Source organism: Poecilia reticulata, linkage group LG3, assembly GCF_000633615.1.
Source record: "Poecilia reticulata strain Guanapo linkage group LG3, Guppy_female_1.0+MT, whole genome shotgun sequence".
NCBI lineage: Eukaryota > Metazoa > Chordata > Actinopteri > Cyprinodontiformes > Poeciliidae > Poecilia > Poecilia reticulata.
In genome coordinates this window covers 26,357,250-26,367,310 of record NC_024333.1, presented here as the reverse complement: position 1 = coordinate 26,367,310, position 10,061 = coordinate 26,357,250, and the positions used below count along the sequence as shown (strand labels likewise).

The window sequence follows — 10,061 nt, the reverse complement described above, 5'->3', positions numbered from 1 at the left end:
AAGGGCTGAACATTTCTAGATATGCAAAGCTGGTCTCAAAAGACCTGACAGCTGCAATCGTGGCAAAACGTGATTATTGTCTCACGGGAAAAACAAATGCCCGCCACACTTTCCAGACAGAGTTTTAATTATTAAACAACTGGAAAAAAATAAACGTGCCTTTTTCTTTCCACTTCACTATCATGTGCTACTTTGATAAAATACTTTAATGCATGTGGCCGTAACGTGACAAAAGGTGATGCAATGTAAGCCGATGAATTCTTGCATAAACACGCAATCGGGACGCTCTCATCTGTTGACAAACTSTGCGGCGGCTGGACGTCCCTGAGAAAGACGGAGGCACCGAAGCGACCAGGAGAAACTCGCGCTCGTCACGTGTTGTTTTCTTCCCCGAGTCCATCGCCGCACATCCTCAGACGGCGAATCACGGCATCCCGCGCCGTGTGAGCGCGCTCCGAGTCCGGCGGTGCCTGGGATTGGGTGGAGGGAGGGAGTGGTGGCGGAGGAAGGAGTCACGGGATTGGTAGAGTTCAGCGCCAAACTTGTTGACTCATAACTGAGCTGCTCCTCTCCGTCCATCTCGACGCGGAGCTGTCCGGGGCCAGTGGTGCTGAAACTGTCAAGCTTCCCGACGCCGCCTCCAGGGCTGATAGCGCATTCCTCTGATTCCAGGTTCAAGCATTTCCCAAAGTTACGCTCAATTATTTATTTTTTTTAATTTTTTTTACATCCCTCTTTTGCGTGAAGACTCAAGGCGTCTGATTTGAACGCCGATTTGGAAGAAATCTCGCCACAACCCCGGCGCTCTCTCCAGGAGCGCACCGAGTCCAGTAACGTCAGCCGCTCAAACCGAGGACTCTCCGGACCGCAGCCATGGCTTTCATGGTGAAACACGTGGTGGGAGGGCAGCTGAAGAACCTGACAGGCGGCCTCACGGAGGAGAAAACCGAGGGAGAGAAATCAGACGCCGCCGCGCAGGGAATGACTCAAGAGGAATTTGAACAATATCAGCAACAGTTAGAGGAGGAAAAGTAAGCGCTGGCTGAAATATGTTGTGTGGAATAGCAATGAACAGGGAGTTGTTCTTGTTGCTTTTTTCTTTACAAAATATGTTAAAATTGTGGCTTGTGTGATTCTGTGGGTAAAAAAGCGAGGAGCGCTCCGTGCGCGGCGCGCTTTTTTACGCATCAGTGCAATAATAGGAGCGCTCCTCACACAGCTGCTCCTCTCGCCCGGAGGAGCTCTCCATCTCTATGCTCGGGCAAAACAGAAAAAAAAAGAACTCACGTTTACATTTATTTATTTATTTATTTCGCTGAATACCTTTACTGTGCCGGGGGCGAAAGATGTTCCTGATTGCTGTGCGATAGGATGGATGAAAAATCAGGTGGAACCAAATTTGCATAACTTACGCTAATTAATTCAGAGGCGACTTTCGTCATTTCTGAGTGAATCTTTGCTCTAATGACGTTTTAGTGTCTGTAGTTTTTCCACAAAACTAAAGCCACCGATGAAGTCAGGAAATGTAAAAATGCAAGAATTAAACATAACAAGCAGGTCTTCAAAGTTGCCCCAGCCTTTAGAGCTGGACTCTACAAAACCCCGTCAGATGGTCAGTRATGGTCAGTTCATGATGCTGCTGCATGTTAGGACAAAGAAAATGTCCCCGTTTCCTCTGCTGATCCTGGCTTCCTATCACCATCAGCTAACACCTCCCTTCTAACACTTTCGTCAAAACTGTCTTTTGGGACCATGTGCAGACATTTTAAGAGTGAGTGGGAGGTGAAGCCATTAACACTCAGCAGAGCCCAGAGCTCCACAGGAGGGATGCCTGACACTCTTCCATCATGACGTGACCTTCGGTGGGGAAGAATTATTAGTCAGAAGGTGCTAAGCATGAACATAGACCAAGAGGAGAAGCTCCTCCTGCTTAGAGTGAGACTTTTGAGGTGAAGTGTGAGCTGCTCGCACTGCCATAACGACACATACAGGCATTTCATCACCCTGAGCCGTCAGGACACAGCAGTGACACCCTGGGTCAACTGATGCCCTTGAGAGACAGAAGACACGGAAGCTGCACATTGGTGTGCGCTGGCATGACCTTTCTATGCTTGGCTCGTTAATCTGAAGTGATCTCCGGATCACACGGAGAAATGAAAGCTCCATCTCAACGAGAAGAGGACCTTTCCTTTGACACAATGAGTGCGAGCATGTCCCTTCTAGCRTTTCTTTGAATTTTGATGCTGCTGCTGATTTCATCCAAGTGTTCATATTTCAGCCCTATTCGATGGATTATGTTGTCCTAAGGACGCTCTCAGATTTCTGCTCTTGCACAAAGTGTTCCCGTTTCTTTGTTGTTCTCACTAGACGTTTGACCTCTGGCTGTTCAAGCAAGTTTGATTCAGATTGTGTTGCCCGGCTGGCTCGCAATGTCTGTGGCTGGCAGCAGATTTACCAATTAACATTCTAGCAGTTGGAAGTGGAGAAAACACTTCCTGCCTGCCCCCTGGTGGAGGCAGCACAAACTGAGGAGACCGGGAGGCTGAATCCCATCTAGATGGTAGGGCGCTCCAACTGTTAAGGCTGAGAAGGAGGAGGATCGAGGGTTTGTTAAGAGCTTCCAAGCTTTTTAAAAAAGAAATATGTATAATGGAGAGGCTTTTTATTTATTTCTCATTTCCTTAAATTATCATTTTCCTTGCCCTAGTCATGTGCTATTTAGTGGCTAAAATATCTCACTGCTAAAAGAGAAATAAATAAATATAATAAATAAAATACAATTTTCCCAAACATATGACTCAACATATACTGAACTTCTAAACTATTTTAAGTATAACTRATTGCAAATGTTCACTTTGTTATCCACAAGTGTAATATATTAGATTATGTAAATATCCAACACAATWTTTCCTTTTTYGGCTTGCTGGTAAGAGCTGAAACTGAACAAATACACTGTTGGCATGACCATTGAAAATGCAAGTGTAGAGGTTTTTAATTCTACACTTACTACCCTTTTGTTTCCTAATGTGTGCCTCAAAACTCTGATTCTGGACATTTGGACCATTTTACTGTAAAGATAGACCAGAAAGAGCAAAAAATTTAACGAAATACCCTTCCAAGATGATAAATTAAGGATGGTAATTTTCTTAACACATTTTAACAGCATTTTCTGCTCTTTTAAATCATTTCAAATTGCTGCAAAACTAGTTAGTCTACAGCTTGAATCGTGTGGGAGTTTGGTATTATTGTGCACAAAAAGAGGTAGTCTTGTCAATAGAAAATATTAATAAATGTCTAAAAACTATTTGTAATTGATCATCTTTAAGACATATTTATTCATTCCAACATGTGAAAAAACAAGAAAAAAATTGCATCAGTTTTTTTCCAGCCTGTATGAATTAATCTATAGACATCAGATGCTCAGTGAAGGTCTGAATTCAGGCTTTTCCACCAGCAGCTATCATACCACACACACATATCACAACACTTGAAATGTATTTACATCACAACAATGACTAAAATAAATTAAGCTTAATAGACATGAATGTCTACATGTACTGTGCTACTTACAAATCATAAAATATCAGTGAATGAGAGGAGGTTGAAAACACTAAATTATTTCCTAAAGTGGTTGACGATGACATATGTTCAGTCTGATTCTGTAACAAGTTGGTTGCTGTGTGTAGTACATAGAAATGAGYTACAAGATGGAGGATCTGGCGGAGCACATGTTGCCATGTTTGGCCATGTGCTCTCAATCTATTGGTGTTTCATCACACTGGTAAAGAGGACAAAGGATTTCGGAGGAGTGGGATTTGCAAATATCTCCAGAATTCTATTCCTGRATCACGAGAAACGAATGATGTTCCAAGATAACAAAGGAGGATTTGTTGAAAGGTCGTAACTTGACGCAGACTGTCCAGACCAAGTTAAGCTTTAGGTTAACTTTGGGTGCAWTAGCAAGTAGCTGGAGCTCAAGAGGAAAAATATTACACCCTTCCTTCAGTGTGGCAGGTGTGGAAAGGGGAGAAGACATCTCCATTTTGTTAGTCCACGACAATGACACTGCTGCTCCACATTACCCTCCATGACCCAGCCTGGTAAAAACAAGCCTCTTCTTCTATGCTTTGCTGAACCTACTGAGAAACGATTGCTTGCCGGAGTCTGGACTCTGTTAAAATTTAGAATTCTACCCAATCAMTAGCGTTTGGCCGTGATGTACGGACTGAATGGCTTTGTTCTCTTCCACCACTACCATTGCTGAAACTACAGGCAGATTACAATTCAGGAACACACAGCAGAAAATCGAAGTTATCGCTTACAACTCCTATTTCTGTTCGCTGTTTGGCCTGGCTGAAATTCTACCAGAGAAATGCAGAAGCTCTATAGGAGAAATCCCATCACATAGGAAGGCAAATGATCAGGCTATCCATGACCCAGACCAAGTTGGAAACTTGAAACTGGTTTTTTCCATGTTCAGATTAATTGATAGAGGCTTAATATGAAGAAGATATTGTGACTGGCATGTTGGATTCTGATTTTCAAGAAGCCTAATAATTATTAGGAGGTGACTTTTCTTTGCCGTGTTTGGTTCAAAGTAGAGCTTTTCTCAAGCTTTTACTCCCTACAGAACATTCTGCCTGAAGGCTGTAATTTCCTTCCTGTCTTGCAGACAAGAACGAGAAGCTAATTTTGCCCAGAAGAAAGCAGAGAGGGCTACCGTCAGAACCCATTTTCGGGAAAAGTACAGACTACCGAAGGTAATTTAAAGAATGCATGTACCTCAGCTTCTCAGACAAACACGCGAAACTAACATTGGTGTGTTTTCTCTCCACCTCAGAACGAGCTCGACGAGACCCAGATCCAGCAGGCAGGGGACGACGTGGTGCTGCCCACAGAGCTGGCCAAGATGATCGCTGAGGACAACCAGGAGGAGGCSCACAAGCAGTCTGTGCTGGGCCAGCTGTCCAACATCCAGAACGTGGACATCGATCAGCTGAAGGACAAAGCCCAGGCCACGCTGGAAGACCTCAAGAAGCAGACGGAAAACTGCAATCTCATGTGAAGTGGTCCTGAGCTGCTCCAGAAAACAGAGTTTCACTTGTGGAGATATTTATCAGAGGCAGAGCTTCTCCGGGTGTAGACATTTTCTCACTGCTTTGGTTGAATGTCAGTTAGCAGAGTTGCATAATTATAGTTTKATGGGGATCAAAATCAGACTGGAGCCTATGAGATCTTTGGCTCACCTTCTAACCAGTTAAAACCATTTTGAGTCTTAATCATCCTGAATGTTGTTCACGTTATTACGGGAAAAAAAAGAGAAAAAGTCAGAAAATGAGCCAATTTGCACTCTGATAAAACTGAAACCAGTGAGATCATTTCTGCAGGTTCGAGCAAGTTCTCCTCTTGGTAAATKTGTACAGTGCACCAGATCCTTCAATTCCCTGTATTCCCATTCTCCTTCGCTCTCTGTACCTGCCCAGTGACAACACCATGCAGTTCTGCAGCAGAGGTCGTAGCAGTGTGTATGTGTGTGTTTTTTCCTCCCCTTTTGTCTCCAAAACTCAGCAGAGGAGTTTTATTGGCTAAGGCGTGCATCTCCAATAAAGTCAGGACCRCTGGGGTCAGCTGCTCGGTTTTGAACAACAACACACATGCACAAGCTGAACACTCAGGGCCGGCCTAAGTTAGAACTGGGCTCTATACAAAATTTGATTTAGAAGACCTTCCCCCAACCACAGTTTCTACTACCACTTTTAGTGTGCATTGCTTCTTCGTTCTTTTTTATTAAATAGTGGTTGATAAAAAGTGTTTCAGAAGGTGAAAACAGCCAGTAGACCCTGGATATTGGGTACTTTTTCTGACTTACTCATACGCTTACGCAGCATAGCAGAGTTAGGCAGAACGGGTGAGTCTGACCAGTCCTGCTTACAAGCTACAAAAAAGTTGTCAGTCATTTTCAAGCGTATTCTTCAGCCGTTGTGTATCAGTTTTGTTTCTGGGTGTAGTTAAGTATTTTGTCGAACTATGACAATTATTATCCATGGTAAAGCTCAAGCGGTTCTTATCGACTTTCTCTTGAGAAAGACGAGCGATTCTGAGCTCCGACTTAAACTCTTGAKTCATCTCCTGTTGGGATTAACATTAGTTTACAGAATAACACAAACATTTAGAAGTACATCAAAGAAATATTCTTAAAATTATCAGGTATCAAAGCAGGTACGAAATGTCCCTAAAACGGCATTGAAATATCTCATAGTTGGTCTTGTGGCGAGTAGCTTCATCTTGAATGCAAGAGTCGGGTACAAAATCAGACTACAAAAGTGTGAAATGGTAGATTAGCCAAATGACCAGCACTCTGGTCAGAATTAGAGGACTCTTTGAGGACCCTGCTGGCCTGGGGGCCCTAAACAGCCTTGAGCCGGCTCTGCACACCCGCTCATGTTAATTATACAAACGGAATCGGACAATTTAATGGGCGACAACTGTTTGGAACAACTAAAAGGTTAATCTTCCGTGACATTTGTTTTTGCTGTTGTTTTTGCAGCATTTCTTGTGAGCCTTGTTGGTCACGGCTGAAGCTCCAAGATAAATGAATCGCTTTCTGAGCAGTTAATTTATTAAATCCTTTTTCTCTTTATTTCTTTTGGTTTTGCTAAAACCTACAAATAATTACTCACTTGTTTAGGTGTGAAGACTTGCRGTGATGAATGCTTTACATGAACATGTAACTGTGTGCAAAGTTAATCGGCTTCCATACAATACCATTTCTGTCCACTATATATATAGATATATATAAATTGTGTGTGGATCTGTTTATATGCTGCTTTCTGATGGCTGCTCAGATTGGTAGAAAGGAAATGCTTTCAGTCGTATGCCAAAGCCTTTGTTGTTAACACTCCGACCAACGTAGAGGAAATGGCACGGATACATCAGATTGTTTGCCTCTGGTGTGTGCATAAACCCAGCTGAGTCTACATGCAGATATKTATGTTCTATGTAGAGTTCTGTGCTGTTTGGCTCCAGCAGGTTGACTCTCACCATTTCCAGCAACGCGTTGAGTCTTGTAGTGTCGTCATCCGTCCCACGATCCTCGCCTCGTCCTCCACCTCATCTGCCATCTCAGTATTCGCGTTTTCGTGCTGGTGGATGTTGTGTTGTAAAGCCAGTGTGATGTGCTAAACGGCGTCTTTGTGAAAGGAAAAAAMATAACAAATCMGTTCCTGTAGCTGGGGAGTGCTTGTAACATAACAGAGCACACAGTCAGTCAAGTCAGTGTGGGGTTAAAGTGGCGTCCTGCCTGTGATGTAAGGAGGGGATTCAGTGTTGCATTAATGTAAAATACATTTTATTTTATGTGTCCAAATTTTAGACTTTTGTTCCGACTTCTGTATGGCAGGATTTTCGTCTTTTACGTAACGGAAGCTTACTGTTCTGTGATTTCTCAAAATTAAACGGAAATTTTCTTTCGCTACGTGCCACGCTGCTACTGAGTGAAGGCTGAGGCAATACGTTTTGAGTGCAATGGTTAACTTCTTGTGATAGAGGATATTATATTCGTAACATATAAATAACACAGGAGGAAAGTTGCAATAACTTATTTTTAAACAAAGCTACTAGAATCTGCCATTAAAGATCAGAACATGGTATCAATAGTTGGAAGCCAAGCCATAAAGTACAAACTATTTGTTTTAAATAGGTGTGAAACTTGAAATCAATAACTCAATAATCCTAATACACAAGTGTAAATTCTGTGCTGTTATCCTGTGAATCTGATTTTTAAGGAAAAGGCTGCAATGGCAGTCTCTTCTTGATCTTTGGCTGTTTCACTGTATGTCTGTAACTGTGCGAGTTCTTCGGTGATGTTCCTTTTTGAGTTTTAACTGCAATAAACCAATTTTTATGACGCTGTGGTTCATTTTGCTTTTGTCTTAACATTTTTGGTAAAACTGCAGCAGCCTGAACACCAGAGGGAGACAAAAATACACCGAGGAACGCACAGCGATGGCAGGCAAGGTGKGGGTTTCTACTCCCATTTAGCATTGGATGGTAAGAATTCACAACATGGTAAATGTCCTGTGAAATAGAGTTTAATATAGGTGGAATGTTAAATTAATTTTAGTTTATGCAACAGATTCCTTTATATAGAAACTATGGAGTCTACAGCAAATCCAACAACATGTATTCRCTTCAAATGCAAAACATYCAATTTGATCCAAATAAAATGCAGTTCCAGACAATTAAAGTGTATAATTATTAGCAAGTTGTTCTTAAATGAAGGAAATTAACCACATTTTTATGAAAAAACTAAGTGTTTTCATAAAATAAAATAAAACAGATCTATGAAATTTTGATCAAATTCATGAGTCCTAGTCAAAAGWACTAGAGCATAACTCCCCATTATTTAGTTTCTTTGTTCTTCATTTACCATTTGCAAAAGCTTTCCCATCCATTTAACTTTGTCACTTTTTGCCACATTGCAACCACRAACTCCAGAGTATTCTATTGGGATTGTGTGTAATGTTCCTCCAGAAAACTGATGCTGTTTGTTCACTAATGCTTAGCAATCCACTGAGGGATTTAACAGAACAGTTGTACTTAGATTAAATTACACATAATTATACTCTGTTTACTGGTTACTTCTCAAGTGCATGTTTAAACGTGCAAATTATTTATTCATGTGTTTGTTTGTCTAAAAGAAGTTGCCTTGTGTAAATTTCATCCTGGGCATCCAACTGTTCTGGGCAGCCCCTGCAAAAACTGGCACAAGCTACTTGAGGGGGTAGACGTGGAGCAACTTTACCCCCTCCAAAAAAAAAGAAGTTAGTTACCATTTCAATGGCAGGAAACCCTGAGCTATTGCTGGTTTTCAAGTGTGGTGTGAAAAGGAATAGCTGTAAAATATATTGATGCCGAACCCCTCCCTATTGATAGGCTGCAGTGCGTGAACAATCTTCAGCCTGGAAAGACACTGGGCCACTGCATGGCCAATCTGACACAATTAGGGTGAAACGGGCCAGAAAATAGCATTCTCCCCTATTCTCCCCTCTCAATCGGGGGCTTAAAACTGAGCAGAATGACAGAGAGGGAGGGGTACGGTGACAATTAGCGAGGAGCTGTAAGAGAAAGCAGCCATTCCTGCTCTGGTGAAAGCTGGAGCAGAAAAGTTGCAGATGTGACCTTTCTGTAATGGAATGCATTTTGCAAGCTCCCCTCCTGGCTGCTGCTTTAACTTGTGTTTTGCGAGAGGAAGCCAAGGGGGGAAGACCACACAGATCCGTGGTTTCGTGCAAGCAAAATTATAACCAGTTTTCATCCAGCCTGTCTCTTCTTACAGTGCCTGGTAAAAATCTGCATAGCCCTCGAACCTTTTCACAATTTGTAACATGCCAGCCCAGAGCTGGGTTCACAAATGCAGCTCAGCCTTTGCTGGATTAATCATTTGAAGAACCACATTTAGCAGCAGCTATACTGCTAAATGCTAAATAGCTGCCATGTTTACAGCTGTGGTGTCTGAACTGGATTTAGGTCTGGGCTTTGACTGGGCCATTCTAACAAAGGAGTGTACTTTCAGTTAAACCATTTCAAGATTCAAGATTATGTTATTGATCACCACAGGGAAATTATTTTGTCAAAATAGCACAAAATAATAATAAAAAATGTCAATAGAGTTAAGAAAGTAGAAGATAATCAAAGTTTACTCACACGTTTGCAGTAAGTTGAACCAACACCCCAGATGGGTTTTTTTTTTACCCTGTTGCCCTATATTTAGCTCCATCTATCTTCCCATCCACTATGATGAGCTTTCATGTCCCAGATGAAGAAAAGCATCCCTACAGCATGATGCTGCCATCACCAAGTGACTATCTACAATGCTAATTTCCCTTATTGTCTTCTACATGTGCTCTCTCTTCCCTATGGCATGTGGCTAGGGGGTGAGGGGGTGGGGTGGGGGGGACGAGAACACAACCTGTTGAATGTGACAGGTAGCCAATCAGAAAGCGCGGTGACGTAAGAACAGAGGGGAATCCCAAACAGCTGACATATCGCGCAACTGAGTC

The 10,061-nt window shown here is 42.3% G+C and overlaps 1 protein-coding gene across 1 annotated transcript; it reads left to right on the top strand.

Annotated features, from left to right (window-relative positions):
- Window positions 1-330: 330 nt before the first annotated feature.
- Window positions 331-7,906, top strand: cplx3b (complexin 3b). Its single transcript, XM_008405518.2, has 3 exons — window positions 331-1,031; window positions 4,673-4,760; window positions 4,841-7,906. Exons 1-3 carry the CDS (start codon window positions 874-876, stop codon window positions 5,063-5,065), a joined length of 471 nt encoding a protein of 156 aa, XP_008403740.1. The 5' UTR covers window positions 331-873; the 3' UTR covers window positions 5,066-7,906.
- The last annotated feature ends 2,155 nt before the right edge of the window (window positions 7,907-10,061 follow it).